Raw genomic sequence first — 19,858 nt, 5'->3', positions numbered from 1 at the left:
AATTCTTTTAAATGGTATGAACGGAAAAAGTAATATTTCACCCATTGGTGTAATAATGCCTTTGTCTTCTATTTGTATTTGGGTAATTATAAAAGAAGTATCCAGCGTGTTCATCTACTGTTAAAAAACACAAAATCTTCACTTCCAAAAGATAGGATTAATTTTGTAAGCCACGCATAATCTTAGTATACGGGAGAAATGTAAAATTCATGTCAGTGTGATATTCATATCAGACGTATATTGGCGGTAGATATTTCTACTCTTTGTTTTTCTTTTGCTCAAAGTAAAAAGTAACGCACACCGATCTACTAAAGTGTTAAACATTATTTACGAATTGAAAGAATAATCAAAGCGGAAGGTATCTTATGGTTGGATTTGCTGGATAATGGAGAGTTAAATGACCATGTGGTTTTGGATTCATTGATTACATATAGTATCATAAAATGTGAAAATTGATCAAAAAGGCAAGGAGGGGAGGAGACAAAGTGGGATCAATTTATTAATTAGATTTTAGCATCATTGCTGTCAAGCTTACACATTTATTCCTTCTACTAAGATAGAATTAAAATGGCAATATCCTCTGTTTATCGATTCTAACACTAAAATGTTAAACTGCGGGTAAATTTCGGTAGCTCGAACACCATGTATATGTCGAAGTGATTTAGAAGTTCCAAATCCTTGTTCCTTCAGTATTTTACCCTACATATCTCGATTTCTCGAATATCTCTAAGTTTTTCTCGGTCTCATTGATATCGAAATAACAAGGATTGACTGTATTTTGCATTTTTCCTTTGATGTATTAAAGATTCGATTGGATGTGTTTTGCATTTTTCTTTTGATATATTAAAGATTAGTAATTTAACAGAGGTACATGTACATAACCGTACTTTCTTTTCTTTACTAATGAAATATATAAATCAAGAATAAATGCACTAGATACTCTGTAGATTTTTCAATCTATGGAGTTCAAACAAAAATCTTATACATTTGTACTTTCATCATGTTTAGGTACTTTTGTTATATTTTTGCATGACTTAAACAGAGTTTGTTACTAGTTCATTGAAGGAAACATCTTATCACTTTATAAATAACATTTAAATAATGTCATGAAAGACGTATCATTTCATTTACGAGATTTATTTCATTTACATGTAGTCGTAAAACTTCAAGGTACGCAGCTTTTGTGACAATCATATTAGATTTTTGTTACAGGCTTTCAAAAACAAATACTATTTAATTTTTCTGGTAACTAAAATGATAATTATTTGATCGTTTTTTTAAATTAAATTTTGGTGTGCTTTTTAAATAGTTCTATTCAAATCATAAGAAAACCATTTTATCAGCAATGATTAAGTCTTCTGATTGATATTTAGTCGGTTGGAACCCATCTCTTTGTTACAAAAATCCAGTTTTGATAAAAGATTTCTCAATTGAAAGAGAACCCATCTTCAGAATTTTTGATGCAGAAAAAAATAACTTTAAAATTAATCTTTAATTAAAATATTGAAATTAGCAAGTTAGTTTGAAAAAGGTCTAAATCTAAAAACAATACAATTCTGTGAATAGGGCATATAACACGGACCCCTGGAAATTCCAGAGGTGGAATCAGATGCCTAGGACTGGCTAGGAGGAATAAGCATTCACTGTTGACAGGTCACACCCGCCGTGAGCCCTATGTATTGTTCAGGTAGATGGAACATTCCCTAGCCAAATTCAGTATAAAAACAAAGCCTAATAATTGGTATGAAACAAGTCAGTCAAAATCCGTCCAATTATAGTTTATACATGTATTTGCTAACAAGGTCATTATAACTATTATAGAATTTACAAAATGTTATCTTAAAACGAGGTTGTTGAAATCCTAGTAACATCAACTTATTTGTCAATAGCCTGCCTCGGTTAAAAAATTGTTCGTACTTGGAGCATGCTCTTGAGTATCGAATAAGTTGGGAGATGTAAACACCAGATTCAGGTGATAGTGGGATATTAGTACATAAATGAGGAAAGTTGAAGATAGAAAAGTTGAAGTCATCAACTAACAACTAATTTAGTTGTTAGTTGGCCCGAATCGTCTATAGTCAGTAAAACATCCAAATATGAAACAGATGTGCTAGACAGACTCTGCGGTGTCTTTAATTTCAAGTTCACTGGAATTATCGAATCGACATGTAAATGAAATGACTATTGTTAATTGATTATACATCGTTGAGTTGAAGGCCACAGCAAGTGTTTTCTTCTTATCTTCTTCTTAAAAGCTTTGAATAAATTCTGCTTCATAGGAATATAAAAACAGATCGGCTTGTAAAGGAGCACAATTAGTGCCCATCGAAATTCCATCAGTTTGTTGGAAGACCTGGTCTCAAATGTTGTCAATGAGGAAGTCTAGCAATCCTTTCAATATCAATTATTTGTGTGTACAATAAGAGGTATTTTAACACTTAAAGTAGTTTTTTATGACCAATCACAAGATAGGAAAATTTCCAATTTCCATTTTTAATGAAGAAGCAGTTACATTTGTTTTGCATTTGTTTGCGAGGCTCATTGTTATAAATGTATTTTAGAAGACGTACTGTGCTACAGCATATTTTAGAAGTGGTGTATAAGAGATGTAGATTCTCAGAAAATCAAAGAACTTTTAGAAAATTTAAAATCGCCAAATTTTTCAAAAATCAGTAACATCAAAACGTACTTCTTTTCTACACTTTATACAACTATTCCTCTCGATAAATTACAAAGTACTAGACATTTTGATATCATATATAGATATACGAATTGTTGCAAGCCTTGTTGGCTTAAACCATAACATATTGTTTGTATAGTATGTCTATTTCTTTGCTCACTTCCGATGTAGTGGGAGAGTACTAATAATCATTGTTTATACACATGTGTGACTGTATCAGGACTAGGGAACTAAACGAAAGTAAAAGTAGGAAGTAAAAAGTAAAGAGGGGCGTAAGGTTGTGTGGTGTAAATAAAAGATTAATAACATAAAGTTTTTGAAAAAGATAAAATGAATAATGTAATTTTAAACAATATATAACTTTATTTACGCCAGGCTATGCATTGTTATAGTTTTTAATTCAAAACTCTACCAAAAAGAGTTGAACTGTCAATACTGTGTTGCAGTTGCACCCATCTTAGGAATATTCTACCTCTTGATATGCCATGCAAAATGAAAAAAAGATATGTCCCTACATAGAAGCTGTTTTGATAAAGTTCTTTATTTCTTGATGAAGTTAAGGATATTGGTGTCACTTTAGTGAAAAAATTACATTTAATTCTGATTTACTGAAAAGGAAATCAAAATCACGAATAGATTACATACCTTGACTTGCATTGTCACTTTTTGCGTACATCAAAATATGATCTAAAGATAGTCTTATTTCTGTATATCATTAGTGCTACAGAAAGCATTAAGATTTTTTTTTTGAATTAGTTAAAAGTATATTTTAATTTTTTTTTTTGAGAACAAGTGCGATTTACACAGTGTATTCTATCCGAGCTATTCTTTATATACATCATTATATTTGTTAAAAAACATTCGGATTGAACACACAAGTACTTTGAAGCTGACATTAAAAAGATGCTTGAGTTTGTGATTGACAATATCTTAATAGTTTTTGAAAACCAGGTCTCCCGACAATCTGAAGTTGACATTAAAAAGATGCCTGAGTTTTTTATTGACAATACCTATGTCGTTTTTGGAAACAAGGTCTTCCAAAAATCGGTCGGAATTTACATGGGTACCAATTGCACCCCTTACTAGCAAACCAATTTTTGTATTCATATTGTATTCATACTGAAGAGACATAATTTGTCAAAATGCGCATCTGGTGCATCAAAATTGGTACCGTATATGATTTACATGAAGCAGAATCTATTCAAAATCTTAAACATGAAAAAAAGAAAACACTTGCTGTGGCCTTCAACTCGACATTTAGATATATCGACGACGTATTGTCAATTAATATTGTCCTTTCCATTCATATGTCGACTCGATACATCCTAGTGAGCTTGAAATAAAGCTTACTACAGAATCTGACACATCTGTTTCATATCGAGATATTTTACTTGAAAAAAAGTTAATTATAACATAATAACGAAGCTTTATGATAAACGTGATGACTTCAACTTTTCAAACGTCAGCTTCCCTTACTTATGTAGGAATATACCCTTTTTACCTGCATATGAGGTTTATGTATCCCAGTTGAATCAATACGCAAGAGCATGCTCTACGTACCAACAATTTCTAAAACGAGGCAAGCTACTGACAAACAAGTTGATGTAACATGAATATCAGCAGTCTCTTTTAAAGTTCATCATTTGGCAAGTTCTATGGTCGATACATTGACCTAGTCAACAAATACAATCTATCATTTAGTCAAATGCTGACTGACGTTTTTCATATTAATTGTTAGGCCATTATTTACACACTGAGTTGTCGACGGATTTTTAGGTTATTTCCCGATCATGACAAGAAGCACAAGGTAGGTGTGACCGGTCGGAAGTGGATGCTCAAACCTCTATGGCACCTAATCACACCTCTGACGTTTAGAGGTCAGTGTTTGCTCTGCTCCAAAAGTTGTATTGTTTAATTGACTTTTGAGCTTGAATACTGTTTGTTATCTCCATACATTTCATTTGTCAAATGCTGACTGACGTTTTGTTAGGCCATAATTTACACACTGAATTGTGTACGGATTTTTCCGTTTTTCCCGATCCTGACAAGGAGCACATGGCGGGTGTGACCGGTCAGCCGGCGATGCTCGCTCCTCTGTGGCGCCTGATTCCCACCTCTAGTGTTTGCTATTCTCGTGATTTGTATCGTTTGAATGGGCTTTTAAACTGGAATACAATTTGTTATCTCTGTATTTCATGTAATCATTACAAAATTGAGAATGATCATCCACTCAAACGAGGATGAAAGGCAACTCAAAGGAGCGTTTAGAAAACCATTTTCAAATTGTAGCTTACTGGTCCTATGTGCCCAATACGTACCACTTGAAATGATTAATTTATTTATGCCCAATACGTACCACTTGAAATGACTAATTTACTTATTTCACAGTTTAATGGTTACCCCCTCCCCCTGAAAGCATTAAGAATCAAATAATCTCGACCTCTTTTCTCTAATGAATATCTTGAATAATTCAATTAATCGCACATGCATAAATATATGCAGCCTTGAGTTACATGTATCTTGTCTTCACATCAAAACAATGTCATCGCTTTCAGTAATTAAGATTAAATTATTTTATTTCTAATTAAAATTGCTTCACAAAAAACTTTCCTGTTTTACGTTATGATAACCAGCTAGTAAATAAACGTGCCAATTACCAGAGTCTGTGTTCCTTACAAAAGGTCACGCATGGTTAAGTTTACAGGTAAGCACTTTTGGTTTATGATTGTCAAGATCAAATGAAATCCTTCAATTAAAGAGAAAATTATAATGCACCTAAATTATTAAATGTGTCAGTAACTTCATTTGTCACGAGAAATCTTATGTATTCAGCATATTCATTATTTAAGTTTTTTTTATGTTTTGGTGATACTGTGTCAATTATTCCATGAAACTCCTTCTCCTCCCGATTAAATAACTTCAGATATTGTCATCGGAGATTTATTGAACAGGTTATTCTGGCTAAGTCACTTTAAAATGCTACCTAGCTGTGGTAATAAAACTACGGCGCCTGGTATTGAGCAGGAAACATACATTTAATACAGTAATATTACTAATTGAAATTAACTGTGTTCTTCCTGATATGACCGTATTTAGCGGCAATTAACATCATTTCTCCTGTTTGAAGAGACGTTGGTGTCAATCTCCAGGAACTGAGATACTCACTTGACATGCTTGTTCAAATTAATTAAGGCGTTGTTTTTAACATGTATTGGGAGATAATTCTTAAAAGTGCGCATCTTTGATGAAAAGACGAAATCTTGAGGGGACCTGAACGAAATTTTATTACGTTTGAAAAATCTTAATGGACAGATTTGTTATTTGAAAGGTTACTAAATATGAAAGAATTTATAAATTATAAATTGTTTTTTATAGCTGAATTAAAAGTTTTGATTTTAGACATGACCAGTCAAGACAATAAGTTAACATGCGGCGAACTAAGTAGGAGAGCACTTTAACTATTAAACATTTTTACGAAATAAAACAAAATACTGTATACAGGGTTATTTTCGCCCCGTGTTATTTTCGCCCTTTCACATTTGCAAACAATTTTGCCCCGTTTTAAATTCGCCCAGTTACAATTCTGTTTAAGAAATTATACTGTGTTTTTTTTATTCGACCCGTTTCAAATTCGCCCACCTATGATGAGGGCGAAATAAAACGGTGGCGAAAATTTCCCTTTTTTCAGTACTCAAAATCTAGAATACCTACAAATTGTCAAAATCACTGCTATTTATCTTATTATTTAAAAGATAATTAAATTGAAAGAGTTTTATTATATTTTAATACAGACAATAACATTCCAAAATATAATCATGATTTGAATAAAAGTACATGTAGTTCATTTCTATCAATTTATAGATATCGGAACACATTTTGCAGTGTTGTATGTTGCAGTTGTGTCTTGCGGATAACAATGATATTTTATGAGAAATGTTATAAATTCGTAAGACAGTAACACTGCCACAAATTTCAGAAACTTTTAATTATGTAAATTTAAAAGTAAATGTCAATTTCTTACTATCCTTTGTTTGTGGATCAGTGGTTCAAGGTTATGCATGATCTTAATGATGTAAAAAACCAGAATAGGGATTAATGAATGGACATTTTACACAAGTCTATTAATTTCAAGGTTCTCCATCGATGGAAATTTTACTGTGGCAAAGATTTATGCGATGCACCTATATTTGCAATCTTTTCTTGACCGAATTTGCGAGGAAACCACTACGATAAATTAATTGAAAAAATTACCATACTTTTCTGATTCTCGTATCTACAAAACAAAAGGTTTTATAACGCAAATTGAAAACTTAATTAATAAATGAATCATTTAAATGTTGTGACCCAATTTTTGTGTTCCCCCAATATATGTAAACTGTGAAAAAGAGTATAATCTAACCCCCCCCCCCAAAAAAAAAAGAGACCAGACATTATGTCCTTTTAAAAAGCAATTTATAGAATCTGAAAATCAAAAACACAACAGACACACAGATAATGTTTTCTTAAAAAATATGAGTATGATCTACCCCCCCCCCCGAAAAAAAACAAAAAAACAAAACAAAACAAAACAAAACAGACACATAGATTGTCTTTTTCTAATCAAAAAGCAATTTATAGAATCTGAATATAATATTACCAGTGTCTCTAAGTTTGAAAAGATTTCTATCAAGAAAACTTTTGATCTCTTATAAATTTAGACATATTGAAGAACAGATGATATACTGGTTGGTCACACAATCAAATCATCTATACATGTGCCATCAATAGTGTCAGATGATTACATAATCAGTAAACCTTTGATTAAAAAAAACACATTTTAAAGTGTAAAAAAAATCGCAACAGCCCATGAAAATCCAGGTTTTTTACTCTTGAGTCCTTGAGTAAATACACTTTAAAGGGTAATTAAAACAAATATTTCAAGTAATATAAAATTGACATTCATCTCTACTTCAGTAACGTTTAAAATAATTGATAGGTTATATAGAATTCCTTCTTGAATTTCTGTATTTTGGGACTTGGATTCAAGTCCGTGATATAGAACGTTCACAAGATAAAACTCTGCCATTAAGTCAATTTAGTATTTACTGAGACTCCTGGAAATGTGCCTGAATTGCAGAGCTTTGCCACTCAGTTACATTTGAGTGAACCTTTATCCCCCTTTTAACTGACGTTGTTTCATCCTGTGGTTTATACTCTCTATCGCCATTCGGAAGTAAGTTTCCTCCTCATATTATTTTTATCCTCATAATTTCAAATATCAATTGTTCTTCTGTTTAAAGAAGTCATACAATTTGTTTTTGTCAAAGTCGTCCAAGTTGTGACATACGTTTCTGAGGTCCGTTTCACAAAAGTACTTGCGACTAAGTAAACAAAAACTACTTGATTGTAAAATCTTGCAATTTGATTTTACTGTAAAATATACTTGTATAATAATATTTCTAAATTCTTTTTTTATAAAAAGATTAAAATCATTTTCAAATTAATGTCAAATAGAGAGTTTTTTCGCAAAATTTCATTACGGTCTTTGTCGTAATTTCTTTTGAAAATGGGGCACTAAATATTAGAAAAGAAAACCTAAAAAGCCTTTATATAAGCAAAATATGCTTTTAATGCCTCAACGGAATATACACGTATGCTGATTAACAATCAAAATCTTGAAATTTCTGTCAAATAAGATGTATGCAGTATTATTATTAATTTTTTTGCTACTTGTAAACGTGTTTTCATAAATCATTATTTATGATTTATTCCTACATAATTTGTTTTCTTTCTTCTTAAAATAGATTAGCGAACTAAATTGTTCTATTACATATATTTATGTTAATTAACATACCAGGTAACCTTTCCTTTTCTTATTCTATACAAAGCTTTAAACGTCATTGAAAAAGATAGAAAGCATATTTCGTTATTATCATGAAAAAAATTCAAATTTCAAAACATATCATTAAAATAGGAGGAGAGATTTTAAAAGAAATCGAATATAAGTTCTCACGACACGTTCCTCAATTATATATAATTTTCCTAAAATTTGTTATTGATGTATTACTTCTTTAACAAGTTGCCTCACACAAATAAGATACATAACCCAGCAATACATAATCGTACGAAAGATGTAGTAAAAAACGATATCAAAGCCATTGCATATATATGATAAAGCATAATTTTTTAAATATTATTTAATATTAGAACTAGAAAATTGACGTTGTAAACAAATAATTTTAAGAAGCAGAAATTTATTGTTTGTTCATTTACTTTTTTAAAACAAAAATTGGTTGCTAGAAATAGTGAACTTAGGGGGGCCGATTGGGATTGGATTGCGTAATACTTCAGTAAAATAAAGCGTATTTTCTCTTTTAAAGCATCTATTTTTACTTAATTTATAAAAATTAACAAATTTAGGAAAACTCAGGTTAAACATCTAATTACGTTTTTAAATAACCGATTTTTAAAACGATTTTTTCAAATGATGGGTAGATAGACGTCGTAATAACGTGTTTTTGACGTCATGAATAACCGAAGTTCTTTAAGAGGGGTCGTTAATTATGTAATAAAATAAAAACTATAAAATAGATGCTCTTGAAATTTAAAACATAGGAAATTGAGATTTATATAAATCTGTTTTGTTTTTTTTTTTGCGTGTTTTGTTTGTTTGTTTATTGTTTAACGTCCCTCTCGAGAATTTTTCACTCATATGGAGACGCCACCAGTTGCAAGTTGAGAGCTGCAAATTCTGACCTATACTCGGCACTTAGGGCCATTGAGCAGTGAGGGATCTTTTTCGTGCCAGCACCTACTGCGACATGGGACCTCGGTTTAAACGGTCTCATCGAAGGACCGGTCTCCACGTCCCACAGTGGGATTCAAACCCGCGACGTAAGGATCAACTCCTTACTCCCGGACTCTAGAGCGAACGCTCTAACCACTGCGCCACGCGGGCAACTTGTCATGTTTTGTAGTACTCCATAAAAACAGGAAAATATCATGAATTTTGACATTTTGAGATGGCCCCTCTAGAAACCAGACGGTAGAATTTTGTGTTTCTTGCATAAAATGTGCAATATGGTATTACTCATCAAATAATATAATTTGAACAAAAAGTCTATAGTAGCATTTGTATAATTTGCTCAGAAGTGCGAAAAAATAGTATTTTCCTATATAATCCTATAGTTTATATACCTGTACGTTGAGATGGTCCCTAAAAATAACCAGACAGTAGATTTTCACTATACTAAGCATGTATACTAAAGTCAATGTAAGGTACATATGGTATAAAATAAAAGAGTTTCTCTATAGTAGTTTTTAAACAGTAAGACCCCAGTCGGCTCCCTTAAAATGATTCCTTTCAGGCCATGATAAATTTGAATGTATAACTGGTTCATTGACGACTTTATCGACATACATGGAATGTCATATGAATCACCTTAGCAAAAAATTACTATAACCAGCTATATTTTGCTGTAGTTAACTTCAGTTTACTATATAGTAAATTAGTTGATACTATGGGTCTTAACTCCTAGAACTTCTTTTTTTCTGAGCGTTAGAGGCCCTATATCTTTAAGAATAAATTGCAATTAAGTAAACTTTGGAAATAATACGTGAATATGGAAATAATACTTCCCTTTAATATAAAAAAAAGAAATGAAATGAAGTAAGAATGCATGAAGTGTGTGAATTTGCCATCAATGTCTTTTTTAGTAAAACACCAAAGTATGAAACAGATGTGTCAGACGCTGAGGTGTCCTTTATTTTGAGTTTAATGGGATATATCGAATCAACTTACGAATAAAAAAAAATACTGTTGATTGATAAAACGTAATCGATAAAACTTATATAAAGGTAAAGATCGAATTTGAGGCCACAGCATGAAACTCCTTTTAAGAAAGAATTTTTAACTGGAAGCAGAATATGCCAAGGATTGATAATATTGCTGAATAAATATCGACAGTTCAGTTGATTAGTTACTATTTATAAACTTTTGAGTTTAAACAAGGTAAAAATTCACAGCCCGGTGCAAGTTTACTCAAATACTTATTAGTCCCCTACCGGTGAAACTGAGTCTGTCCGTCCGTCTGTCTGTCTGTCTGTCCCACTTGGTTTTCCGCACTTTTTCCCTAAACGCTTGCAGATATTGAGCTAATTTTTGATGTGTGAGTGTATCTTGATGAGTTACAGATCAAATTTGCTTTTCGTTCCGCTTCATTGATTTTTGACGAAATTACGACCTCTTCAATTTTTAAGGGTTTTCCGCAATTTTTTTCTAAACGCTTGCAGATATTGAGCTGATTTTTGGTATGTGACTTTACCTTGATTACTTATAGATCAAGTTTGCATTTCGTTCCGCTTCAATGATTTTTGACGGAATTATGGCATTTTCAATTTTTAACGGGAACCAGATTACACTTGCCGGTAGGGGACTAATATTGCTAATGCAATACTCTCAGAATGCTTGTTAAATGTGAGAGTGCGTAGAATTTGTGCAGCAATTTTATTCATCATTAAAAAATTCTTTTATACATTATACATTATTTATGCAAAATTATATTTGATATGCCCTTGAGCCGAAGTCTTTCCTGTTTATGTGTTTTATTAAAACGAGTAGTAAATACTAATGTGTATTGGTAACAACATACGGTGGGTACTAAGTATGTGTAAGAAAATATATTTCAAAAACCTCTACTGCCTATTTATTAGTTTCTTTGCATAGAAACGCATATAACTAGCCTTAGCTCACTTGTGTATGGCAAAAGCTTTGATATTAAAGTTATATGAAGTTAATTATAAACAAAAGTTAACTAAAGTATTTTTTGTTCGGTAAAGACAGATTCATTCAGATTTGTAAACAACTTTTGAAAAACACTTTTATAATTCAAAGAATGTTCTAGAAGTTGAAATTGTCCGACTCATGGTACATTCAAAATAAAAATAAAACAAAACTTTTTTCATATTCAATTGATATTTTATTAAATAAAAAATAAAAATAAATAACAGAATAACATTGGATTCACTAAAACTAGTTAAATACAAAAGAATATGTACAGATGTAGGACAAGTATATAGCAGGAGAACATCGAGAGACTATGGACATACTGAAAAATAAAATAAAAAACAGATGGAAGTTAAAAAGGCGATTGTAATTTTTTTAATCCAAAGTTTATGCTCGGAAAAACAATACATGCTTATTGTTTGTTTGGCTTAATATCCATCACTCTAATTTTTATTTCAAGAAATTATATGCAACTCAAACTACCAAACAAAGAAATAAAAATCAAATGTTGCTATAAAACATACTTTAAGTGAGAAAAAAGTTGTAGCTTTTATATAAAAGGGAATGGAAAATGTTTTCAATGAATATTTAAATGTAGCTTACTTTCGACATCTTGCTTTATAAGGTTATCGAATTTGGAACTGTCCTCACAGAGCTCTGTGTTGATTCCTGTGTCTATAGCTTGAATTTCTTGTTCACTTGGACTGTCATCTCGAGCAAGAACAAAAGAACCACATTTCCCATCCTTCTTATTAGGCACACACATGTTCACAAACGCTAAATTTTCTTCCATCTTGATGATCGCAATGTCAGCATTCGAAACCTCTGCGAATAGATTAACATTGTGTTTTGATACTGATTAAATAATCATTTTATGCCGCCATACATATTTCACTTGTTTGTATTGAAATGTGTCAAAGTAAACGGAATTTTTTTTCTTCATTAGATCGTACGTATAAACATATGTCGATAAACGAGAGCAGTATGTTTACAGTGCTATGTACATGAGACTAGACGTTAATATAAAAATAGAACTTCACATTAACATCAGTTTTATGAATTTATGTATTATCTTTTGTTTCTCATTTTCATGACGAACTTTTATTTAAAAAAAATGAATGTAAGTAACTCTTGATGTCAAATTAAGAAATACAGTACATGTATATCAATAAAAAAAAAACTCTTTTGTAAAAAAAAAAACCACAATGAAAAGTATAAAAGATTTCTTAATTTCAAAAGAGATTTAGCAATATAGCTTAGGAATATAATTATGGGTTAAATGTATTTAAAGTCTAAATACGCTAGGAAATCTTTATGTTAATATAATAAAAATAGAGTATATAATCATTTCCATAATTATTCAAAGACACGAATAAAATCCTTCGTATTTCATTAAGCAATGACACAGATATAGATTCATTGAATTAGCCGCACTTTCGTACTCACTCGTTTTTGATTCCCAGACAAACTCCCCATTGTTCTCGCCTGGAGTCAAAGTTGCACTTTTGTTAAAACAGGGTCTGTAAACTCCATCAATTGTAAATCTAGAGGTAAAATGTCAGGGGTATACATATTAACATATATTAACCACATTTGATTTGATTTGATAACCTTATTCTTGGCATGAAGGTTTTTTATTGCAAAGCTAGTGTGAATTACGGATGTACATTATTTGTTAAATAATTAGGAGATAAGGATCTCCTGTAGTATTTTGAATACAATTTTTGGCTTATCTACTGTTTCCTTCTTTACATTAAGAAGATTAGATGATCAGAACTTGATTGTAATGGAGAAGTAATGAGTTTAAAAATCAACGAACAAAATTTTGTAAATACCACAAGAATGCATTGCAATGAAATCACAATCACCCTGCCAATTTAAGAAAAACAACCGTTTCTTCGCTGTATTATGGCCATATTTTTACAGAATATGGGGATAAAGCAGAAAGGGGAGATAAGTCATCATAAGAAAGTGGTATCAAAGAACTATAAATAAATATTCTGTATCAATTTCAGATATTTCCTCTCTTTAAAAAGTTCATTCCTGCTAATCTTTTTCTTGAAAAGGTTCCTAGAATGTAAAAAAAAAGATGATTTAAGCCCTACCTTCCAGTTTGTCTGACGTTAAGGACATTACCCTGCCCTTTCGTTACATGCCACGCGTATTTCTCTACAGTTATCTTATTAGCTCCTGTTGGCTTTCTTTTCACCATGTACCAGTCACCAAGAAACTATAATAATTAATAAAAAAAAGATATAATTTGTAAAAATAATTAATTATATTTTCATATAAAACACATTACTGTGATTCATGCAACATTGATAAAAATAGAATAATAGAATTATCACATTTTTATTTATTACCTCTGCGTTTTTTTAATTAAACTTTGTGCATGTTCTACCTTTATTCAGATAGATTTAATATTTCATCCAATTACTGTCTTATTTGCGATTAAAATTATGTTTATTCCTCTCACTGGGGAGCACTCCCAATTTGTAGTTTTAAAATTGAAATTATTAAGTAAAAAGATAATAGGAAATAAACAGCTTTGAGATTATTTAGTGTTATCCTTTAAGGTATTCATAAATCTGGTAAATAATGTTCTATTTATCCATGATTTTTGTGTGGTAATGAACATAATGAAAAACAGTATATCTTTAATTTTTCTCAAGCTTTTTTCTAACTTAAACTTTTCCTTCTTCTTAATGAATTTCAGTCAATTTCAGTTTCTTTTCCTAGAAAAGGGGCTTTTAAATGACAGAGATGTTAACAACAAAAAAGAAAAAAAAATGAAAACATTACTCCCGGTAAAACGGATTGTTATGTTCTTCTTTGTGTAATATGTGAGTCTGCATATATATATTTCTAACCACACATATGCTCTAACAAATATCTGCATTAACTTAAAATAATAAAAAACACAAGAAGCAATTTCAAAACGTGTTTTTTTTCCCTTCAAGTTACGGAAAACCACACACGGAGAATCTAAAGATAATGAAATATAGAGTAAATGATGCAAGACGATATACGAGTCAGACGGGTTAATATAACGAGCCGTCCAAATCATTAACACGACGATTTTAGGCTACAGGAGCATGCCAAAAAGCATGTTTTATGTTAGGTATGGAGGTAAGAGTTTTGAAATTGTAAGTAATATTGTTATTATATCTGAAAATCTTACCGAATAGGAATTCATTGAAAGTGTGAATTAACTGACGAGTTTAATCTTCAGAAATTCAGCGTGATCAAATTTGGAAGGAAATTTAAAATATTGAAAGCAGTGAATCTACAGTCATAAGACTATAATTAAATAAAATGTATTGTTTTTAAAGCAGATTTAAGCTGTCTTGTGTGTAGTACATAGCAATAATAATGCCTACACCAACCGAGCCTTTACATTTTGAATTTCACTCTAATATATATTTAAATAACTACTACAAGGGAAACTGTTCTGTCTGTACTATACAGCATACTATAGCTTCGGGTTAATCAATATAGGGTCAAGGTTATATTTGAAACGTTTTACGTTACCATTCCATCTCCTCAATAATTATAAACGACGGATTATCAGATTTTCTTTGGGTGGAACAAAGTAGAATGCAGTTTTTTTGGCATTGTACCCTAACAATCAAGTTATTATATGCAGTATTTTAAGATATGTAGTACCACAAGACATGCAGTCAACGGAGCTTATATAATGCCACAGGTGTGAGCAGGTGGCGAGGGATTTAACAATGATTTTGTTTTAATAGATACTGAACTGGAACTTCTTATAGGAAATTACTTATAGAACTAGTACTTCTTCTGCATTATATTAACATTTTGAAGGTTAAATTCTTACAGATTAAATGTTTCCTTTTTTATTAATTGAGCGAAGCAATTCAAAATAAGAATATATTTTGTAGCTGTTTGTTATACTTTCATCGCGATTAATGCAACATCATTGATAACTGCATCTAAGCATTGCGTAACCCTAGATAATTAAAAATGTATTACAGTTTTAGATTTATTTATATCATGCAAGCGCTGAAAATTTGTCCTTGAGTTCTTTTCGATACAGAATACTACTAAAAAATTTAAACATCTGAAAAAGCAGAGCAAGGTAAGAAGTTCAATCAGCAGATATATTTTTCTACAGTAATAAGAAATTATTTATTTTTCAAACATGTACAACAATGTCCCTCAAAATCAATATATCTTTGTTTCTTTTCAAAATATATCTTATGTATTTAGAAAAAGAAATCTCAGTATGATATAAGGCATATATCCCATCTTTCCGTCAATTTCATGAAGCAAATATTTATGCAAACGTCACTGGCATTTTGTGTTACACTGATTGAATTAGATGTTATTAAAAATATGCACAACCACAATATATTAAACAAATTGAGGGCATGCAAAACTGCTTTGGATATTAAATAATAAAAGATATCCAAGAAAAGAAACTAACTCACCTTCTCAGTGACAAAGTCGGCATCAATTTGTACAGAACAAGACCTCTTGTGTATAGATGCGGAATAAATTTCCACGACAGAGAAACAAGAAATTATCAATGCTGCATACATTGTTTTATGTTTCACTTTAAGTATCTACACGAATACTGTTGCATGTTGTTTGCACTGTGTCTTTATATTGTATTTTTTGCCATGGGGGCTGGCTCAAAAAGCATACCTTTTTCTTTAGCTTGGGCGTCTCAAAAATAGTAATTGTCTTCAGATATGGGATTGAAGTTTTGATTTATTCACATAAAATATGCATGTCAATTAAAAGATACCGTAATATAGACACGCCTACGTTACTTTGATTTTGCTGTGTGAGATTATGTGATTTATTCGATTGTAAACTATTTCAGTTTTTTTCCCTTAATCATTATTGATCAGTATGTGAAAATTGAAGCATAAACAGATATCTATGGTTCATATCATATAGAATTTTAAAAAAGAATATGTGTAAAAAAAAATATAAATTTTAACAAATTTATAAAGCAGGGTATATTTCAATCAAAATCCATTAAATTTTATATGACAATTTTGGTGTGATGTTTCAGCCTAACACATTTTATAAATAATACAAACTAAGTAAAACACCAGATTTGAACTGTTTCCTTTCTAATGGCTACATGGTCTTTGTGAAAGAAATTATACAGTAGGAACTTATTTGACTTAAAAAAGCATCTGTCAGGAAACAAGATGATAGTAAGGAGAATTTCCGTTTAAGATAAGAAGATCCATTGACTTGCGATTTCTTTTGAGGAAAAAAGAAAGGCAGACCTACATCACCACAAACAATCTAGGAGTTCCATTTACGAGACTAAGGAGGTATATTTTTGTCCCTCTTCCGTCCAGAAATAAAGCAAATGACAAACCTTACATCCGCACATTGACAACACTGATCAAGATAACGAAGCTAAAAACAATGACCGGAAATCGGCGACAGACGATGAGCAAGGCCGTGAAATTTACAAGTACAAAGCCACACTTCCTCAGACCTTGTAACGACAGATGCGTGTGTATAAAAGTACACTCTATTGAGAGATAGAGCACAAGGAATGTGAAGGTAATACACAGTTCCCATACTCAAGAATCCATTTAAACAATACAAATTGAGAGTAGAGAAGACACGGACTACCTGAAAATATCAAAGGTGGGATCAGATGCCATGAAGGAGTAAGCATCCCCTGTTCTCCTGTCACATTTCTACTGGTTTAAAGTATCTTTGACCAATAAAAAGGTAGTTTTCTCACGTTTTAACTTTATGACTATTTTAAGTACTTATGATTTATAAACGACGATGGTAAGGTTACGTAAGCCGTTTTATTGTTAATTATAATCATAGTGAATAATTACGAAGTTAGGCTACAAATATACGAAAACCATTAGATTTATTGGGTTTTTAAATGATGAATACCACACTGCAGTACTTGGTTGCGAAGCAAATCAAATACATTAAGATAAATTGCAAATATATGTAATTTTAAAAACATTGGAATAAGTATTTGTATATATAAGTATATGAGAATTTGGTTTTCTGAAAGTAACACATTACTGTATTTGCTTTGGCACCCAATTTAATGTATCAATATAGTACATGTATAGGGATAGGCAGGATGGGATTCAAATTCAATAGTTTTCCCTATATACTGGAAACGTGGCTTGTGAGTTGCTTATGATAAGTTTAATTGAAAAAAATTGTATTATCCAAACATGGAGAAATACGGCACCTTTATATTCAATAGAAATCCCTACTTCTGTTTGAGTTTGGACAGTGTGGAAGCAGCTTTTAAAGACGATTAAAATATTCAGTAGCCTAGTCATCTTTTGGGAGATGGTTGATGGTGTCATGTAGATGTGCAGTAAGGTTTCGGAATTTTCATTTTCACCCTGGGGGTCAAATGGGGGTCGAAAAAAGAACTGATCTTTACTCCAATAATAAATCTGATATCTGACATTGTTACAATTCTTGTCGTTTTACTCCAAATAAAGTGGTTTGTATACATAAAGATTGTGAGGTTTGTATAGAGATTTATACATCACTCTCACAGCATGAATTTGACATCTCTATATGAGTGAAAAATTCTCGAATTGGACGTAAAACAAGATACAATCAATCAATCACAATATGATTTTAAAATTATTACCTACATATTAAAGTGATACAAAAACATTTTATTGGATAATATATCCAGCGATTTTATCAATAAAATGTAACAAGTTAATATCGAGGTTACTCGCATAATTACCGGTTCTAAAAAACTTGCAAGTTTACAGTCTTTATCAAGAGACTGGTTGGAAGACATAAACGGAAAGGAGACACAAACATAAAATGATACAATCTCATAAAATGGTTTATGGCCCACCTCCTTCACATCTTTTTGATCTGGTCCTACCACGAAACGAAGATATACAAAATCATTCAACTAGACAAGAGTGTCACATGTAGAACTAATAAGTACATTAACTCCCTCATTCCATCAGCCATCAAACTTTAAACAAATTAGTTGATGCTATGAAACAAAACACATCATTATCGAATTTATTTATCTGTTAACAATGCAAATCGTAAAACCTCTCAAAATTTGTACACGAAGGGGTGTTTTACTGGGTATAGACGATAAGGACCAACTAACAACTAAACTGTATTACAAACGAGATTAATTAAACTTTTTAACCGTTAACTTTACTTATTTATGAAGTAATATTCCCCTATACCCTTTATATGGGGATGAAGTTTCCCAACTTATTCGATAATCAAGAAGTAAGATCTCTAAGTAAGATCAATTTTTAAATCGAGACAGGTTACTGGCAGCTACGTTAATGTTACAGGGATTTCAAAACCCCTTTTAAAGTCAGCATTTTATAAATTTTATGGTCGTTATAATGACCTTGTTAGCAGATATAACCTATACTTATTGAGTCTTATTTTGTTTGACATATTTCGAATCAATTGTTAGGCCTTTGTTATTATACTTAATTTGACTACGGAATATTCCGTCTACCTGATCAATACACTGGGCTCCAGGCGGGTGTGACCGGTCGACAGGGTATGCTTACTCCTCCTAGGCACCTGATCCCACTCTGAAATTTCGGGGATTTGTGTTTTATGCCCTGTTTACAGATTTGTATTCTTTGTAGATTTTTTTTAGATAGATCACTGTTCGTTATCTTCGCCTTTCACAAAATGATGCGTCTCAGCTGTAGCGCCTTCAGCAGTATTTTAGTTTCCCGAAAAAGTGTAAATAGCCCCTTACTGTTCCCGTGGAGAGGTTTAAACCTCTGAAAATTTACCGTTACAATTTCCCCCTTTTCGATACGCTACCAACATATTATTTATTATTATTATTTGAAGAAATAAATCACTAGTATTTATACGCTACCCCCTCCGCTACATGTAAGTAAATATTCTATGATGTGTATAAAGCAAGCGTCATGTTTTCATCTGTACACGTTTTAATATTTATCAGCATCAATATTTGTATGTATACATGTATCTAATTAATATCTTTTCTGTTACCATTTACTGTTATTTTTCCTCTTCCGATACTCATTTTTATAATTTTATAATTCATATTTCTCCATTTTGTAAATTTGAAGGGATACATTTTATTTCTGTCTGTGGACATGTTTTCTAATTTCAAGTTGTGCGTGAAGTAGAATATCATTGTCTATTTTCCTGTATTTCTATAAACAGCTTACAACTGTATTTATTCTGCACGACAGGATGGTTTGTCATTTAAATAATTAACAAATATTAAAGAAGCTGATTAGTATAAGTTTTCTAACTTGCTTATGAATTCCTTTTGATTTCCTTCACTATATGTTTCTACTTTGCTATTTATTAAAAATAATGGTTTAAACTATTCTCTGCTATGCGTTTTCGAAATTTTCCTAAACGCCCCTATTGCATTTCATTTTAAA

The 19,858-nt window shown here is 31.3% G+C and overlaps 1 protein-coding gene across 1 annotated transcript; it reads right to left on the bottom strand.

Moving 5' to 3' along the window:
• Positions 1-11,669: 11,669 nt before the first annotated feature.
• LOC133198758 (uncharacterized) lies at positions 11,670-16,035 on the bottom strand. Its single transcript, XM_061334760.1, has 5 exons — positions 15,899-16,035; positions 13,550-13,674; positions 12,891-12,988; positions 12,048-12,269; positions 11,670-11,766 (listed from the first exon to the last, which is right to left on the bottom strand). Exons 1-5 carry the CDS (start codon positions 16,007-16,009, stop codon positions 11,756-11,758), a joined length of 567 nt encoding a protein of 188 aa, XP_061190744.1. The 5' UTR covers positions 16,010-16,035; the 3' UTR covers positions 11,670-11,755.
• Positions 16,036-19,858: the final 3,823 nt, after the last annotated feature.

The sequence above is a fragment of the Saccostrea echinata genome, unplaced genomic scaffold (assembly GCF_033153115.1).
Source record: "Saccostrea echinata isolate AGI-Se365-2 ecotype Australia unplaced genomic scaffold, CSIRO_AGI_Sech_v1 ptg000033l, whole genome shotgun sequence".
In the NCBI taxonomy this organism is placed as follows: Eukaryota; Metazoa; Mollusca; class Bivalvia; order Ostreida; family Ostreidae; genus Saccostrea; species Saccostrea echinata.
This window is presented reverse-complemented; position numbering and strand designations above follow the sequence as displayed.

Excerpts from the sequence above, each read along its gene's own strand:
- LOC133198758 (XM_061334760.1), bottom strand. The coding sequence starts at position 16,009 with ATGTATGCAGCATTGATAATTTCTTGTTTCTCTGTCGTGGAAATTTAT. Across the intron at positions 13,675-15,898 it reads CCGACTTTGTCACTGAGAAG|TTTCTTGGTGACTGGTACAT; the intron begins GTGAGTTAGTTT and ends TAATTATTATAG. Across the intron at positions 12,270-12,890 it reads TGTCTGGGAATCAAAAACGA|AGGTTTCGAATGCTGACATT; the intron begins GTGAGTACGAAA and ends ATCTATTCGCAG.